The sequence below is a fragment of the Apteryx mantelli genome, chromosome 5, assembly GCF_036417845.1.
Source record: "Apteryx mantelli isolate bAptMan1 chromosome 5, bAptMan1.hap1, whole genome shotgun sequence".
NCBI classification, from domain to species: domain Eukaryota; kingdom Metazoa; phylum Chordata; class Aves; order Apterygiformes; family Apterygidae; genus Apteryx; species Apteryx mantelli.
This window is the reverse complement of record NC_089982.1, coordinates 12,946,064-12,965,038: the sequence shown is the minus strand read 5'-3', so window position 1 is coordinate 12,965,038 and position 18,975 is coordinate 12,946,064. Positions and strand designations below refer to the sequence as shown.

The window sequence follows — 18,975 nt, the reverse complement described above, 5'->3', positions numbered from 1 at the left end:
ATCGTCACTTGCTCAGTGTTTTTTTCAAGGCAGGATATAATAGGTAGGTGCAGTAAGTTTGATAGCCTTGAAAAAAGCCACTTAAGAAATAGCATGAAGTTTCCCAAGCAATACACTCAATTACTGTGAACTGTGGTCACAGATGTTACAGTGATTTTTACACAAAGTGTAAAAAACAGCAAAGTGATAGCATTGAGATTTTCTCTATTTTTTTTACTTCTACTACCAGAACAGCAAGTAAATGACTAGACAGATGCAAACATATGGATGTGCACTCACACACACCACAGAGCTTTGTCATTGAACTTTAGGGAAGTAAAAACAGTAAGATACCTGAGAATGAGGATATATTGGCAGCCGAGAAGAGGAACCAAGACATGAATGAAGAGCAAAATAACTGACATGCAAAAAAACCCCTGTTGACACTAATGATTTGGTCAGGTTACTTTATGCTGCTGGAAAATGTTCTGTGGTTTTAAGAGATATAAGGAACTATGAAAAAAAGTTTAATGCTGACAGAAAGAAGCAAGGTTAGTCAAAGCCTTCTTTGAGGAGCTCATTAAAATTCTTCATCTGTGTCAAATCTTGATGATATGCATTCTGCAGCAAGAGGTCTTGCACAGGATCTATACTGACCTTTTCTTCTGCGACAGCCAAAAAACAGCCTTGCTCTCTCCCATTCCTACTCTATTTAGTTGAATCATGGGTGTTGTGCGGAGCTCAGCTTCTGCTCTTCAGACGTTCTTGTTAGGAAGGGGGTAGAAACTGACAAAACAGACAATTTTTGTTTCCCTCCCTTATTTGCTGGCTAGGACAACGAGATACCTGGCAAGCAAGAAATATTTAAAAGTTCACTGGGAGCTGTGGGAGCACACTTCTCCATGGAAAATCCTGAAGAGAATTTCTGCTGTAGGTGACAATTGGGGATGATCTCAGCTTGAGCTAAGAATACATACAAGTACACTCATGGATGTAACTTGATCTTTCTATTGCTCATTTTGAAATAGGAATGTCCAAACTACTTGCGATCATTAAAGATCTCCTGCACTTTTTATGAGATTATAAATTTTAATTCTAATTCCCTGGCTGAAATCCAAAGTATGTAATTACATTGGGTCAACATATATTCCCTTTGCAGTTTCAACTATTATTTGAAGAATAATGTGCAAAATAATGTATGTACACAGACGACTAAGTTAAGGTTATATATTCAGTTGTAAATGACATTTCTGACTTGGAAGTGATTAATTCTCCATTGTCAGGTTCATTTTTAAAACAGCGTATATTGTTATATTAATAATGAAGGGGAAAGGAGTCCATAAAAAGGCTAGACATGGGTGAAGGAAGGAAGGAAGAAAATAACACATAATAAGCGGAGTGAGAAATTAAAGGGAGAACACCAAATTATTTTCTCTAAATAAGTGAAAAGTGAGACCAATCTCTTGACTACTGAAAACAACCTTTTTGAATGCACAGTAGGTTTTGCTAATGAAATTAAAGGAGCATATCAACTACTACAGTGATTGTGGCCCTGTATCAACAGATGATGTACATGGGAACAAAGTCTGTCTGCAAATGAGAACAAGAAATAAAGACTTCGCAAACAGTATTGTATTGTTTGTTCACAGAACAGACCTCAGGCCTAACGAGCCTCGATACAAAGCTGAGTACCCATTAGAAATTCTGTGATAAGAAGGTGAAAAATGGATGTGAGTAAAGGACCAGGGCATCATAGGAAAAAATGGAAAGGAAGTGAAGCAGGAAGAAGACTGAACAGCATGGAGCCATTACAGACTTAATCATGCTTTGAAAGTGCGCTGCTTCAGGTTGGCAGTAGTGGTGGGGAAAGCTGTGAAGTGCTTTCCTTCCGGGGAGCTTCCATGCAAGCAAGTCTTGCAAGTCTGACATGTCTGTGCTGCAATATGCTGCACATCTGAACTCCCCTGCTTTTAGGACGCTCTTTACCCACTCGAAGTATGACAGAGTGATACTCAGTGGACAGGAACTACAGTGGCCCCTTACATTATGTATACAAACCAAGAGAGAAACAGACCTTGTTCTCTCTCCCCTCCTTCCCAATGTTTATTTATGCACAAGTCGAGAATAACCTGTATTGGAGTGCCCATAGTTAGAGTGAAGGAAAGCAGTTGATAGCAACATTTTCATTAGAGCTACTTGATTAGGAGATAGATTGAGAACATAAATCAAAAAAGCACTAGCAACTGGAGATTTCATCTAAGCAGGTATAAAATAGAACATGGCAGATAAAAGCAATAAAGGCTTAAAACACATTTGCAGACAAGCATGAAGCAATGTTTCTCATACTGTGCATTTTAATTAGAATCTGGACCCAAAAATGTGGATGGGGAATGGAGAATCAGGGGCAAAGGATGCAGCAAAACACCTCTTGGAAGAGCATGAAAATGACAGCTAGAATGAGTAGAATATAAAAAAGAATGAAAAGAAAGCAGAAGGGAAATGGGAAATATTCTAAGACAAATTAAATGTATGCCCAAGGGTCAAGAATGCCATCTAGCAATATGTGGAGAGGTGAAAGCAGGTCACAGAGAGAGATGGGATAAATGTGATCCAGGGTACAAGAGAGCCATCTAGCATGTAGCACAGGCAACTCAGGAGACAGAGGAGAACTGAAAATACGAGAAATAGTACCACATTTGATAAATTTGAGGGAGATACAAAAGCACTTATTGTTTTGTTTTATTTCAATGTAAAGAGCTCAATGTAAAGAGCTCCAGCTTGGGAAAATTCCTGCAAAAAAAAAAAAAGAGGAAAATACTGCATATTGAGAAAATGAAAGCTTCAGTCCTGATCTGTTTGTTAAACAACTTTTGTAGTTGGATAATAAATAGCTCTTACTGCAGGATTCACGAAAAACGGATGCATGATTCTGCTGCCCAGCCTTCTCATCACCAGCCATATCTTTCACATCTACCCAACAGACCAGGGATAGTTTTTTACTTGATTTTTTAACTCATGAACACAGGTGTTTATCAAAGTTAGCCTATTATTATCATAGAGCCAAATTATTCAGCAGAATGGTCACCACATTATTAATACAACTACAGAATCTCTTAAATGTTTCCCCTGCAATGTGCATTATGTATTAAAGAATATTACTTGGACTTTGCAGCAAAGCAAATACTACCTCCTTTAGCAGCTGTCAAGTAAACAAAAAACAGAGATTAGAATATTTGCAGAAGCCCTAAGTAAATGGAAATGCCTTAATAGTGGCTCGACTTAAGTTACGATATAAACGATACAGTACAATGTAATTTATTTTTGTCACTATAAAAGACACCATAAGAAATGTTTAAAAGAAAAAAATTCCTCTATTATGATATGAAGCTAAGAAAGAGTTCTCCCTGCAAATGTGGATCAATAGAAGGACACTATGAATATTTTTAACAGTATTTTTTTTTCTGGCACCTTTAACTGGGTGAGTGATTACATTAATTTATTTTTCTTACCTTTTAGAAAAGACTGGAAGTCTCTGCCCTTATCTTCATTGATTTTGCCTTCCAGAGAGGAAAGCATCTTGCTCACATCACTCATGGCAGCAGCAATGTTGTCAACCTTCTTCTGTAGAAAAGTCAGTTTCATCTCCTGGCTGCTAATCTTCTCATTCATTTTTTGAGTAAGTGCTTAGTCAGAGAACATAACAAGAGAGGGGGAAAAAAATAGCATTATTAAATTGGGGGTGGGGGAATATAATTGACTTGAGAGACTTTAGCTGAAAGTGGAGTGAAAAGTTTCTGAATTATTAGTCATGAGTGAATCATCTTGATTTTTGTCATGTATCATGTATTAGTGACATTCAGCAGCACAGCAGTAACTAATTACTGAAGCATCTGTATCCATTATAAAGTATTTATAATTCTAGAAGAGTACTTTGAATGGTTAACATATTTTAATCAGCATAATGCCAGTCTTCCTCTACCTAGCACCCTACAGGGGATTCAGTTAGCTCTCATTTATTCTATCTCCTTTAATATAATCACAAAAGCAATAATTTTTACTTACCATTTATAACATACCAACTGCATGAATTTGCAATGCTTGTGTCTGAAGGAATACATCATTTTTTCAGTGTTGGGGTCAAAATAAAGACTAGTTCAACACAGCAGCAAGGCAGAAAAAATACCAGAAAAACACCTAATAAATGACTTCAGAATGATTGTCTGTCATTAAGAAAAAATGTCCAACCCGTGAAGTCCAGTTTATTTTAAAACCTGCATAAGTTGTTCCTGACATTTGTGGTCTCCTTAGGTTTAAGGAGACCTGACTGGATGTTTTTTGGTTAGGCAGTGGTGAAGGCCTTGATCCTGCAAATCGAGAAACTACATGACTTCAGGCATCCATTTGAGTTTCACTGCTTACAGGGATGAGACTTAGCCTGTGATTTTCAGAAGATGCTGAGAGAATTAAATGCTCTAATTCCTGTTAACTAAGCTACAAAATCTCTTTGGTTCTTTCAACAATTCAGCCTAAATGGCCTACCTTATACACATGATGCTACCCTGCGTGACCCAAACCATGCTATGACTTAATAAACTGCTATGCAAGATATTCTTTAACAGTACATACAAATATATACTAGTGTAAATTTATAGTATTGCTCTTATGATGCTCATTGGTCTTATGTCACTTTGCAATATGACATCAGTGTCCTTCCCCATGGCACTATGTGTTTGTAATCAGAAATGATGTGGAAGCACAGGAGCCTAAAGACTACACAAAGAAAGAGCAAGTTGCATGTAAAAGGGCATATCTTCTGACTAGACTTTCATTCTTCAAAATTCTAGTATGCAGAATACAAAAATAATCAACTCATAAGCATTCATGAAAAAACAGAAAATCCATTAAATACACCAAGTCCGTGCAGATAAGTGTGCCAACACCCACAAGAACGCTCTCATACAGAGGCACCTTGGTTGTAAAACTATTAATAGGCAGAGCCTGGTGGATATAGCTGTTTTGGGTTAGGATGATCTCCAGCTGTCCACTCTGCCCATCCAGGGTGTCTGCTTCAACAGAGGCAAGATTGTGTTTATGACTGGTTTAAAGTCTGGCAATTCTCAGCTTTCCTCAGCGTCCCCATGGAGACAAGCAACTGATGTATTTTCTTTGTCTGAATATTCTCAATCATAACACTACTCTCTGATTAGGAAGGAAGGAAGGTCTGGATACTTCTGATCCTAGCTGAATTGTTACTATGAGAAAGCAAGTTGAATTCTTTACCGGCTCATGCATGGTCACCAAAACTGATAACTAACTGCCATCTGCAGGGTGCAACACTTTCCTCAGTTATGTTTCTGTGAGCTCTTGAAGGGTATAGACAAGCTGCATAAATGAACCTGAAGGTCTGGTTTATAGCTGGCATGGCTGCATAGTAGGAGTTGAAAACAGAATCTGGCTCGTAGAGTCCTGACAGCTGTCAATGGAGCAACAGACCAAGGTAGTCAGATAGTTCTGGCCTCAGGCCGCATTTGCAGGGCTGGCAAACAGAACAGGTATCTCTGTACTTCTAATCTGACCCCATTTGATTTAAAAATCACTGAAAGGCAATTAACACAGAGCTCCGAGATGCCAATTTTAGAGTTATTTTTCAGAGCAGAATTGGTACTAAGAGAGGTGGCATGTTTATTTTCATGCTATACTGATTAGACTCACTTTTTCATATGGGTTCTGACATCTTGACAACTTCCTCCAGTGCTGAGAAACTTGGTTGTTCACATAGCAAAGTGCAAGAGCCTTCTCCTTTCTAATTCCCATCAGTCTTTCCCTCTGCCACCTATGCCTTCTAATTTTTTCTCTGTCTATTATTAAAGTAAAACACATACACGGCCATAAACATACACACACGTACTCTCTCTTTAGAGCCACGTAGCAGTCTGGATTCAGACACTGTCTTCCCCCCTACATGCATGAATATTCCAGCATGAAAGCAGTATATTGACAAATGGAACATACAGACCCGAGAAGATAATTTGCCTTATTATTTGGTTCTGTAAAGTGTTTTAGGATAGGTGCCAATTGTGTGAGGGACAAAGACTGTAACTGGGTGGAGGTTACATAATAACCTAGTGAAGACATCTGTAATTGAAACACCAAGGGTTCAGAAGAAAAGGAAGGTAGAAAGTTCAAGGAACCTGCCTTCTTTACTTTACAATGTCTTTCACCTCTTGTCCATCTTCTGGCCCCTCACCACGTAAACTACACAAGCTCATTTGGCAGTACGTAGATAACACTGCCAAATAATTTGCACACAATTTGCCAAAAAAATTTTACCTGACAAATGCAGAGTCACTCGCTATAGATGAGTATATCACAAGTAGAGAATAATTTTTTCAGACAATTTCCTTATACAAACATAATTCATGTATTTCTTTTGTTGTTATTTAATCACATGATATGCTGATTATTAGCAGCTTTTAACAGTTCTCTGAGTACAAAGACTTTCTATTTCTAAATCATTCTGCATTACCAACATCTCTGCACCCTTGAAGATGTACCTTCAGGAGATACAGACTAGAATATATTATAGTCTATCAGTTACTTGAATACATCTATTTCATGGGTGTCTTTTCATGTGTCTTTATAGTGAACACTTGATATTTGAATTCTTGGTTAATTAGACTGATCTGATAAATCACGTCATTGTTTCTGCTCCCAGTTCAGTGAGTGTGCAAACATGCCTGGCATGAATAAAATTCAGTTCCTATGAATGCTTATGCAGACAACTATGAAATTAATTTTCTGCAACATTTGTGCTGGTAAACTTTAAATCACACAGATGGTAATGGAAAATAAATATAAAGAGAAATAAGCACACCCAGCACCTCAAGAGACTAAGAGATGAAGCAGCTTTTCATGCAGCAGCCACCTAAGGTAACTTCTCAGTGGAAATAACTTTGAATAAAAGCATTATTGTTGCTGACTAGCTCTGACAATGCTGAGCTCCGTACATACACGCACAAGAAAACACTGATCAACATGCTCCAAAACCTTATAGTCTAGATAGATAGAAGTAAACACAGTAGTGGACAGGCGAATACTGCAATAAGAAATGGTCATATAAACCTTTGTGATATAAAACTGTAAACTGTCCCTACCTTGCTTAGTTATTTCATCATCCTAGATGGAGAAGTTTAAAATAAACTTAAGCCACCCTCGCCAAAGTTTGAAGAGTCACTGTACTGTACTGATTTCAAATATAGCATCAAATTTTGTAAGAAGATACATAATAGCAATGATGTCTTCAGATAATATAATTAACTCCCATTTTCTTTTATGATGTAATGCTGGTCTATACTACTACTCCTAGATTTGGGTTAGTTTATGTGAATTCATCTATTCTACCCAGTAATATAGCGGTTTAAGTCTTGTTATGCAGAATGACTTTCCCCATTTTTATTAGCTTAGCCATAGACATCCCATAATTGCTAAACTGTCAGTGTCTTTAAATTCAGTTTCTTCTCCCTAACTTTCTCAGAGAAGTGCGCCACTGAAATATGACTACCAGAAACTCTAATCATTCATTCAAGTCTCTTCAGCAGACAGGGATTTTTTTTTTTAATTATTTTTGCAGTGATCTTAGTGAGTCATGTGGTCAGTGAGTAGGCTAAAGATGATAGTAATTATAACAGCTGACCTGGCTCGCTGGGGTCCTGTGGAGCTCCTGGTGTTCTCTCACTGACAGTTCTGCTGCTTTCAGCCTGGTTGCTATGTATAAGCAATTGCTGTTGAGCTAAAAGAGGGAGGAAAAAAAGGAAGGAAAGCAAATGAAACACCGAACATGACGAAATCCAGATTCAACAACTGCCTTCTCTCTCTATTCTATTCCGACTCCACCAAAGCCTAATTATTTGCAGTGATTTTTGTGTTATCTGCTTGGTTCATCTATAACACAGTGTGGGACCACATTGATGAAGATAGTGAAAGGTTTTATAAGTGCCTTCCTGAGACTGTAGTTGCTTGCAATTTGCAGGGGTTGGTGTTAATACTCAAAGGTCAAAGCTTGCCCTATAGCAAGCAGAACTTGAAAATTTCCAAGGCTAAAAATCCTTGAGATTTTAGATCAATATAAAACAGCACTAAAATATATTCAATGTACAGACTATCAGCTCTAAAATTGATTAGATGTTTTTCATACGTATGAAATTGGCCAAATTTCTTGAAAATGATTTTTTTTTTTTTTTTTTTTTGTGGATAACACAAATGCTCAACCACAAAAGCTGCTCACTGAAGGCAGCGGTGACATTACATCTTTGCAGCACTTAAAAAAAAATTACAAAATGCAATCAAATTCCAAGAAATGTCATTGGAGATTTGCAACTGATTGGTACATATATTAATGTACCTTCCTTCAGAAAGGTGGTAAGTTTGAAAAATATTTTCTGTGTTCACAGCAGATGAGATTTTCTGAGCTTATTTTATACCTCAACTCGAAGATCCCAAAGCACTTCACAAAGAGATAGTCAAACATTATGTCATTGTTGCAGTTGGAGAAGCTGAGACCCAGAAAAGTGAAGTGCCTTTACCCACAAAAAAATCAGGAACGACTGATGGAGCAGGGAACTGAAATGAAATTTCCACCTTTTTGACTTCCTTCTCTAACCATTAGGCTTAACTGTCTCTCATTTCAGTATTGCTGAACAAAATGAAACAGGCACAAAGTAGGCTGTAAATGTGCTAGTGTAAGTTCATACCAATTTTTATATGCCTGTTCAGTTCATGAAGGATTTTAAAGTGGATGTTGTTCTAGCAGGAGCATATCTAAGGGATGCCACTTTAGCTGATATGATTTCTAAACTTTAGTACAGTACAGGCAGGTGAACTTGGTATGGGGACACTATTCTGCAGTGCAAGCACTAAAAATCAAATCTGGCCCTAATGTGAGTTTCCAAGGAAACAGAATGAAATGCCGAATCAAGAAATTCACTACATATCATCAGCCTCTTGGCACTGTATATGAGGATCAATAAATTATATTTAAGGATAATATAATATGTTTGAGGTTGTAAATTAATGGGAGAAGTAGCTATTAGGACAGGGATTCATCAGATTAAATTATCATATGGACTGAAATTTTCATGGAATCTATTGGAGTTAACTGGTTAAAAAAATACAAAACCAAAATTCTCAAACACAATTTCAACAGCTTCTGTCATCTTTCTGTGGCCATGACTGTTGACAGGAGTTAAATACTTGCATTCAGCCCAATTCATTATACAGGATTTATCAAGTGGTGATATGATGATATAATCTATGACAAGGGAGTCAGTTACTTGCCTGTGATAAAGACCAGCTAATCGATGTCCTTATATTCTTTCATTTACCAGTCTTTCTGTCCCTCTGTCCTTCCCCCCTCCCCTACTTACCACCACTGTTACTGCTACAGACACCATATATATATACATTTTTTATACTATCCATCTTATCTTTAATCCTCCCTATTAAATCAAGTGCCTCATTCACAGCTTCATATTACAGAATTCCCAAACCCTAAGGGTCATTTTTATTCACTTTTAGAGTTTCAGGGATATATATTTATCATTGCATGCTTGTTTTACTAATGCTTTAAACTGTTCAGATCATTTAATCTCTGTAAGACAAGAGGCATAGATATCACCCTGTTGGAGCAAACCAGCTGCACCACTGATGCGTTATCCTGCTTTTAACAGAAGCAAGGACTGTAGCCAGGGATGCGCACGCACATCTCCCTGCAAACAAAAGCCAAAAGACAAAACCCCATGCTGCACAGTTACGGAATATCATAACCATATGGCAAAAGTATTTCTTGGGCAGCCTTAGAAAATCAGTGTCTCCATTTACGAAACAAATTCAGAGCAGTCAATGGCAATATAGCTTCTCCTACATCATTCTTCTAATGTGTCTCAGCCCTTTTCCAAATGAACCACCTTGAGACAGTGGTAATCACCTCAGGTGGTGATTAAGTCATGTGCGTATTGGTCCTGCAGCTGAGATCCCCATCCTGGATGGGAAACAGCAGCAGATGTGATGGGAGCACCAGACTGAAACCCCAACACATACTCCTTAGGTTAGATATAGCAAACGGATGGCTCACATTTGAGAACAGTTAAAATTTGGATATGCTGCACTCAGTTTAAGCCAAACCTTCAGAAAAGAAAACATAAAACTGAAATTAGACTTCTAGATCTTACAGGTGCCATTTACAATATGGAAGCGAGAACAAAAAGGCTGTATTTTTAGAAATGCTGAGCAATGAAGAGCTCTTCCTGTTCCTCCAGGAGCTTCAGGGTGTTCAGCACTTCTGAATATCAGATAATGCACATAGAAATCCAATGTTAGGCTCCTATCATTGAATATATTGGCCTAGATGTATAATTTATTGTCCCATGTATTTTTAAACACATAATGTGCAAAATGATTTCAGGGAATATTAAAAATATGGAAATTGGATCTTTTTCTCTCAATATATTTTTGATGAAGCAGGAGTAGCTAAAGGGGAAACACTGGTGGGAGTTTGGTAGTTTCCTCCTGTTTTGCCTTATAATGCTTCTGTGTTTAAAGGTGACCCGCTGCCTTGTGTCTGCAGCGCACCCCACGCAGAGGACAGCGCTTGCTTCCGAGCAGAACATTTTAGAGCCACCTGCTGGAGAAATTGCATCGCTACAAGGTTAGAGAATTCAGCGCTAACGATGGTTATGACACTGTCAGCAATTTTGAGGAAGAGCTGTGTGCTCTAAACCACAGCTAGGGTAGATGGAAGGGAATCTATGAACATTAAGTCACCTCAGCTTCGCACAGCTGAATTTGAACGCAGCACGACTTACATGTGAAGATGCATCTTCTGGTTCTTGAAATCATTTGCGACACGTTATATAGTATACATAGACCATATGTGCAGGAGTGAACTGAGAGTTCTCACCCTTCCCGAGACATTCTAATAGACATTTGCTCTGGAATAAGGTTGGAGGTTGAAATAGAAAGCTGCGCTTGGTAAAAATGAAGTGTTATGAATATTGCAGCTCAGAACTGACAAACACTTTCATTGAAGCAACTGTACTCCCACTTAAGCATTTGATATTCCCGAGTCAAAATATTTTGATTTTGTTGAATGGTCCGGAATGTCTCAAACTAAACTGTTTATGTATGGTGGTGTTTTGTAAGACTTTAATAAGCAATCTATGTCCACACTGTTCCTTGCTTAACAAGACTTCCTTGTAAAGGTGCATTGTCCACGCTGGACTAGGATCCATGTCATATCCCAATTTGGTCATGTGCTGCCACACGGCAAATAGAGCTGGAGACAGTGATCTGAACCTTTCTCCTCCCAGAGGCTCTTTTATCTCACTCACTGCTACGTTACCTGCAGAAATATCTGTAACCAAGCAATTGTAACAAGGCTACCAGATCTGGTTAACAAATGTCTAGTAATAGCTATCAGATGGTGACAATTTTTTTCCTGCCTAGACTGTCAGACTGAAATCACTATGCATGATAACTTAGAGAAAAGCTAAACCAGAAGGAGTTTCTAAAGTAGTGTTTGTCACAACCAGCCCATATCACCGTAATGGTGCCTCCCCAGGATCTAAAGCATACTGCCAGAATATCCCAGTTCGCTTAGCGAGGAAATGGTTAAATCAGTTCTGTTGTCTGAGCAGAGACACCAAGGGGAGGACTCTGCAGAGCACAGTCAGAGCTTACAGAATAGCTCTCCCTGCCGCTCCGTATAGACAGAGCGCCTGAAGACAGGGCTGCTGGGATCCCAGCTGCTCAAGTTCATTAGCTGAAGTCCCTTCCTGGGAATTGAACAATGCAGGCAGGGCTTGTGCTGGTGGTCTGCTCCTCCCGGGAGGGAGGATTCCAAAAGCAGGGAAGAGGAATATTTCTGACATAACACCTTTCATCCCAATCTCTTTAAGCACTTCTACAAGCATTAATTAATTAAATCTCCCAGTGCCCCTGTGAGATAAGTGTCATCTCAATTTTCTAGATGGGTAAACTTGGGCATGCAGATTATAAGTGACTTCCAAGTTATTCAGCAAGTCAGAAGAGGTTTGAGAATAGAACCCAAGAGATCTATTTTCAAACCCATTGCTGTAACACTTGACAACATATATTCCTTTATTCTTATTTTTACACCATGTCACTACAAGTTGTTATATATTCTTTCCTGATCAGTGCTTCCCTGTTGTTTTGATGCTGCATCAGTTGTATCAACTGTACTCTCCCCCTTCTTTTCTAGCAGTTTTAAAATCTATTTTTGCTCATGTTTGTGGGTTTTTTAAAGCAAACCTTTAAACCATTTGATCCACACTCACTGGACAGCCTTGCTCACTGACTGAGCCCCACATTAATATCTGACTCCATGCTTAGTCGCACAGAAGAGAATTCTGTGCCTGCTGAGAGTCTGTCTCTTCAGCATTGATATTTCCCTCCTGGATGTAAATAAGAGTGATTTCTCTTCATTCCTCTACATTAATTTTTAATCACAGCCTCTACTTTACCACTGCTGATTGAATTCTCTACCACATCTAATGGCCTTTCTTGTAATACTCATTCATTTAAAGTGTGTACACTGATGCCATATCTTATTTTTCAAGGGCAGCTTAAGGCCAGGAGCAAAGAAATAGCTATTATACAGATGTTAAACTACAGTACATTGCCATATGTTTGAACACCCGGGCAATGGTAAAACACTCCATCCTGTCTGAAAAAGGCACAATTATGCATGGATCATGTATAACACCAAGTAAAATTCAGTCACTGTTGAATTGAACAACATTTCTACCCAGTTCCGAGAGAAAGTTGGCAGATTATTTTATCGCATCTAAAATACATTCTCAGAGCCTGAATCTGAAAGCCAAAAGCATTACAGTGCTGCAGAGTTTTTATAACAAGTATTCAATGGAGGACCTGGATTTAACATCACCAAGACTGCAACACTCAATAGCTAAAAGGACAAAAGTAGTGAAGCACTGAATGCAAACTCCATATTTTAGCAAAACAGAATCAGGTTCAAGATTATGAATTTTATTTAGAGTGAAGAGAGGAAAGGAAACTCTACTCATCTGATTTGGAAATTCATGCAGGGTGAACAGTCAACATCCCAAATTGTTTTAGCCCACTCTGCATTTTTCCTGTCTTTGAATTAACAAAGAGTGGTATTCATTTTCAGCAGAGCCATTTGCTCTCAAATCAGATTGTATTGTTTTCTTCTGTGGAAGTGAATAGGTTTCAAACCACTACAACTCACTTTCGGGCTGACAGTTTTGTCCGCTGTACCCAGGACAACACTTCCACTCCAGTGATGTTACTATTTTATGTTTGATTCTGTAGGCTTGGAGCGTTGCTGTCTGAGACCTGCAAAACAAGAACATTTTAAGCCTATTTTAGGTAACCGTAAAGTTGTAGGATACATATATAAATACTTTCACTTTCTAATATGTCAGCTTTATTCTTTCATTAACTGGTTGAAACTAAAACCTCATCAGGGTTTGGTGTTTCAATAGCAACTGGAGTTTTAAAATTGTAACCTTCATATCATCTGGATATATCTTGAAGGAGCCTGATGTCCATTCAGCACTGTCAGGCTTTTCCCCCAAATATCTTACTGAAGTGCTCAATACTACCAACTGTTATGGAAGATATTAATTATAGTATCTACTAAACTGGACAGAGTGAGCCAAAAAAATACCATTGTGAAATCCTGGCTCCTGATAAAGCCTCTGCTGCTGTCTGTGGGGCCAGACTTTCAAGATGACTTTACATCATGTTGGTTGATTATTTTAAAGGAGATTCTACGCACACTAATCTCAAAATGTGGAGATATCCAGTCTGCAAGTCAATTGAAGGATGTAGTTAAATAGTTGTGATACTTCAGTTATTACTGTTAAAATATGTAACTGCAGAGGCAGGAGCAATTTTGGTTTTGTGTTCCAGCATACTGTGTGCCCTGGCTACCCATATCATTTCTTCTTCTAGCTTTCTTAACTTAAGAGAAGTCAGTTTTGAATGAACCTGCTGCAACAGGGCATACAAGGGAAAAAAAGCTACAGCAAGTCTGCTTGCCACTTTTAATAAGTTAAATACAAAGTTAGAATAAAGAGAGTATCAAACAGTCCTGGCAGTTGCTAAATGCTGTTATGGAGAACAACATTTCAAAACTCAGAAAATGTGAAGATAAATGGTACAGTACCTCTGGACACACAATTCCTATTTAAATCACTGCAGAAAAAGGGCAAATTTGAAGACTAACGCCAACTATGTCACACCAAAAAAAAAAATCTTCCCAATGAATTACAGAAAAACACACCACCTTGTTTAACACTGCAGTTAGCCTTGTCACCCTTCCACAAGGGATGCAATCTTATATCTTTAACTTTACAGTACTTGGCAGGAGCTTTGCATATCCCCAGTCAGCTTCACCTCCGAGAAAAGGCTTTTTCAGTAGCAAGAACACAATAAAGAATAAGGTGAACTGAAAGTGAGAGAGCTCTTCCCGATTCTCTTGCTATATGGATGCTCTTATTTCCTAAGAGTGCCATATTCTGCATTAGCCTAATCCATTCCTGAAAGCACTCAAAAAGTATCCATGAAAGGATTTAATCGGGAATAGCTATTCCAAAATAATTCTTTGTGTAGACAAGCCCCAGAACTGTATATAACACACTTATTTACAGATGCAACCCAAGGAACTTATTTTCTTACAAAATCAGAATTATTCTGAAGATTGAATTAGGAAAAAAAACTGGCCAAATTGCAACTGCAGGGCTCATGCCACAATCGTGGGATGCTGTTGGTTATATCTCAGAGTCCTCAAATACTAAGGACACTATATTCCAGGTTTCACACGAAAGTTTTAAGCATGTTCTGCCATACCACCTAGAGGACAGTTCTCAGAACAGTCATACTGACTGGTGAGAGGCTTCTGAAAATTTTCAAGGGACAAATATTTTACAATTTTTATTTTGCTGTTGTTGTTCCAAGCTGTTTTCTAGTCTCATGTATTTAAATCCAACCTCATTTACTGGGGTCTGTACATATGTAGAATCCAATGAGGCCCCCAAACCACAAAGGACAACATCAGTATACTTAGCACAATCTTTATTTACAAGTTATGTCCAGGCCCATTACTCTCCTAGGTTTATTGCCTCACCAGCAAAGTCCTGCCAGAGATAAACACCCCAGCAGATAAATAAAAATATTTATGCTGTTCAGGGAAAGCCTTATGCTCTGACAGTACAGCAACCTGGGAAGCTGCACAGAGGGGATTTTCTTCCCCACATGTGCTTTAAAGCTTTGTACATGCGCACCTTCCTTGCAGAACCTCAAAAGAGGTAAGTGGGCAGCGGGCCTATTTGAAGGCTTTGTACTAACCAGAGGGTGCTGCAGTGAGGGCACACCAAGTCCCTACTGTGGAGCTCAGCGACCTTTCCCAGCCTTAAGCTTTTATATTTGCTTCAGCCACTTGTTAGGATGAGACCTGGAAGCGGGCTAGTGTGCTTCCCCCTCTCCTCCGCACTCTCGTTTCCACAGGAAGGAAACCCAGGTAGGTGTGTGGGGACAACAGGATCCAAAACTTGCTCCAGCAGGCTCCAAGCTGGCTGATTGGGTAAGCTAGGTGAATGCACATGCCCACTTTCTGGATGTAGGAACTGGCTGGAGACCAGAAGATTATACAACTTAACTACCCCAACTTTTTTATTTTTTTAAACTTAGTCCTATAAGCAGAATAGAGACTGTAGAAGAGACAACTGTATTTTTCATTTGAGTATATTAATTCAAATGCATTCTTGTTTTCATTTTTGAAGTCTCAGCTGTATTAATTGCCAGCTGGTGATAATTAAAATATTTGCAAGTTCTTTCTTTCTAGTTCTACACACCTCTGAGCACAGGATCCAGTAAGCCAAGTGCAAGGCTTCGCTCTGCCTGATGAGAAGGTTTCCAGGTTGTCCACTACCACTGTAGGTAAGAGTCTGCTGTGGACATAAGCACACCAGTTCCTGTAGGAGATGGAAGGTAAATATAATCAAATATACAAACAGTATTTGCCAAAACATGATGAAGACATGATACTCAGAAAGATTAATCCCATAATTAAGGGATAGGAAAAGTTATGAAAATTAAGTTAATTTCCTCAAACTGCCATAGTAGCCTTGCCCAAGACATTTAGTCTTTCTGCTTCAGCTACCCACTAACAAAGAAAACAGCCAATCATTTTCTCCACCTCTGCATATTTATATTGCAAATCTAAATCTTTTTTTGTAAGTGTTTGTGGAGCACCAAGTACAAAGAGGCCTTTCTAGACTGCAGTAATAACAGGTCTTAAAGTACACCTACATTTCAGACCACAGAAACTGTTTCTTCACAATTCAAAGGAAGGTTTAATAATGTTTTCACACACCCATAACTACCCATCCTTCTATTTTATGGATAAACATTTCTACTCTTCCTCCCTTTCCCAGGAAAGGCTGAGTACATGTAGATTGCATGACTATTTTGCATTGCACTCTGAGGCCAAAGCCAGACCCAGCCAGAATGTGCCACAGCTCCATGCCAGTCTGTGTCCCTGGGAGTTGCCCCTTTCCCTCCTCCCAAAAAGAGGAGTCACATATGAGTCCACATATGTGGAAAGTAGTTGAATAGCTTTTTGTATATAAAATCCTTTTGGGTAGTAAACCTAAAACTGATCACAAAGAATTGCTGAAATCTCATGATACTGAACTTCCAACTAAATAAATGGCAGAAAAGGAAGTCATATAATGCAGAACAGTGCACAAAAAGACATCCTTGTGCATGCAGTATGACAACACCTAGATCAACTATAATCAGGAAAAAGGCTTTGGATCCATTGTGAGTATCTCTTTGAATGTGTCAACTTGATACTTTGCATTAGTCAAATCAGAAAGTCAACTGCTTGGAGTTATGAAGGAAGAACTAGGAAAAAAACCAGAAACCATCATTGTTTCACTACATTAATTCCTTGTTTCTCTACAAGAACTTATGTTTAGCTCACATTTTGAATACAGAATGCAGTTTTCATCCCTGTATCCTAAAAAGAGGAAAAGATTCAAATTGAAAAGATAGAGACAGGTGAAAAAGAAAACTGAAGTACTAGAAAGCTTCTCTATGAGGAGTTATTAAGCAGTGCCTGACTCCTTCAACCTGGAAGGCTTGAGGAATGGGAAGTCATGGAGGTCATTATTCACTGTTTGCCATAACACAAGACCAAGAGGCACGAAAACAAAACAATCAGGTCTAAAATAAAAAGAAGAAAAAATGTTTTTCATAAACTTCAACTGTGTGCCAAATTTGGATGTTTTGGAAGCCAAAATAGATACAAAAGAGCAATTGATTTCATGAAAGAAAGTGCCATTGGGGGTCTTTAACATAAAGACATAGGTATAATCTCTGGCTCTCACTAAGTCCCTCAGCTGCAGATTGGAGGGCACACTGAAGAAGGTATTATTGCATATTTGCCCCTCATCTCTCCCTCTCCCCCAACCATTTACTGATTTCTACTGACAGACCACTACTGGTCTAGCTATTCTTAGGGTTATACACAATTTCCTTCTTCATGCTTCTTCATGTACTTAGTTTTTGACTAGGCAACTAAGTGACAAGATTTGTAGGACTGGCGAACTTGCAAGTACTCTACATCAGTACTTGTGTATGAGAACTGAAAGCTTGCCTTCCACTGTCATGCTTTGATCACACTACTTGCTTTCAGTTGTTGTACTTCCATAAGCATTTCATAATCAGGTAAGGAAATATATATACACACACATATTACCCAGCCGGCCCTAAAAAAAAAAAAAAATCAGTATTTTGCTATGGGCTGCTCACAGTGGAAATCAAAATAGTTTCAGACATTAGTTCCATTTACTTAATTAGCATTACTACAGATTTACACTGCTGCAAAATGAGAGCAATGTTTATCCCCAAGTGATAGCTTTTGCCTTCAGAGGTCCTACTGGTGCACTACCCGCATCAGATTCAGTAGTGTTTTACTTGGAAAAACCACTCCTAAGAAAACAGTAGGATAACCTAGCAAGTAAAATGTTAAGTGAAACCACTATACTGAACCTCTCAGTATTTCTGCTTCTAATATCATATTGTGGTGCTCCCTTACACACCACACTGTGTGATTGATGAATAATACAGTTCATGTGAGAGTTTTTGTTGCTGTTGAATCTCTTTGATCTGATCTCACCCACTGACTCTCCACTTCCTTGAGAGTTTTCATTAGGATAATATTTTTTTAATTGGGTATAAAGAGCCCATGCTTTTGTTTGATGCTTTCTTTATATTCTCTCCCCCCTGGCTACAGCCTTTTGTCTAAGTGTATAGATTAGAAACTATGAAAAAAAGGTTTGCCAAAGATTAAACTCAGCTCTAAACCACAAACTTAAAGATTAGGTTCTCTTCTCACCACCTCTGTGAGAGTCAGAAGGAACTCTGTGCCACTTTATGGTGTTACATACCCATAAAACAGGCAGAATCAAAAGGAGATTTATGCCTTTTGAGTTTCACAAGCAGATCATAAGGCTACTTAGAGCAGCACTGTGGTTGGGGCATATGGGTCAAATACAGTCTCCGGTAAGCCAAGAGCATAGACTAGTAATAGTAGTAACTAAACAATAATGATACCTTCAGTAAAGCATTTTCAACAGCTCAGCACACAAATCAAATGACAGTGAAAAAAGTGCAGGTAGTTTCATCCATTCCAGTGTATCTTTGCAGAGAATATAGGTACCTCCTCCCACTCAGCATTCATTCAGAACAGGACATGGTAAGGCACCTGCTGGGCTCTTAGTTTTTAGGAGCATGACCAGGAGCTCAGCTCTTCCAGATGGCTTTCATGCTGAGCATCAGGGAGCAGCAAAGGCAGGGCTTACCTCCTCAGGGAAGGCAAGCAGGAAGCCAGTGGTGGCTACTACATAAGCCAGGTACTAACCTCACTGA

At 38.7% G+C, this 18,975-nt stretch overlaps 1 protein-coding gene across 1 annotated transcript in view; it reads right to left on the bottom strand.

Annotated features, from left to right (window-relative positions):
- MMRN1 (multimerin 1) overlaps positions 1 to 18,975 on the bottom strand; it is a 50,790-nt gene that overhangs the window by 17,264 nt on the left and 14,551 nt on the right. Inside the window, exons 2-5 of the mRNA XM_013951841.2 lie at positions 15,894 to 16,013; positions 13,265 to 13,371; positions 7,673 to 7,768; positions 3,489 to 3,662 (exon numbers count right to left, since the gene is read on the bottom strand). Coding sequence (XP_013807295.2) covers positions 3,489 to 3,662; positions 7,673 to 7,768; positions 13,265 to 13,371; positions 15,894 to 16,013 — 497 coding nt within the window. The remainder of the gene's footprint in view (positions 1 to 3,488; positions 3,663 to 7,672; positions 7,769 to 13,264; positions 13,372 to 15,893; positions 16,014 to 18,975) is intronic.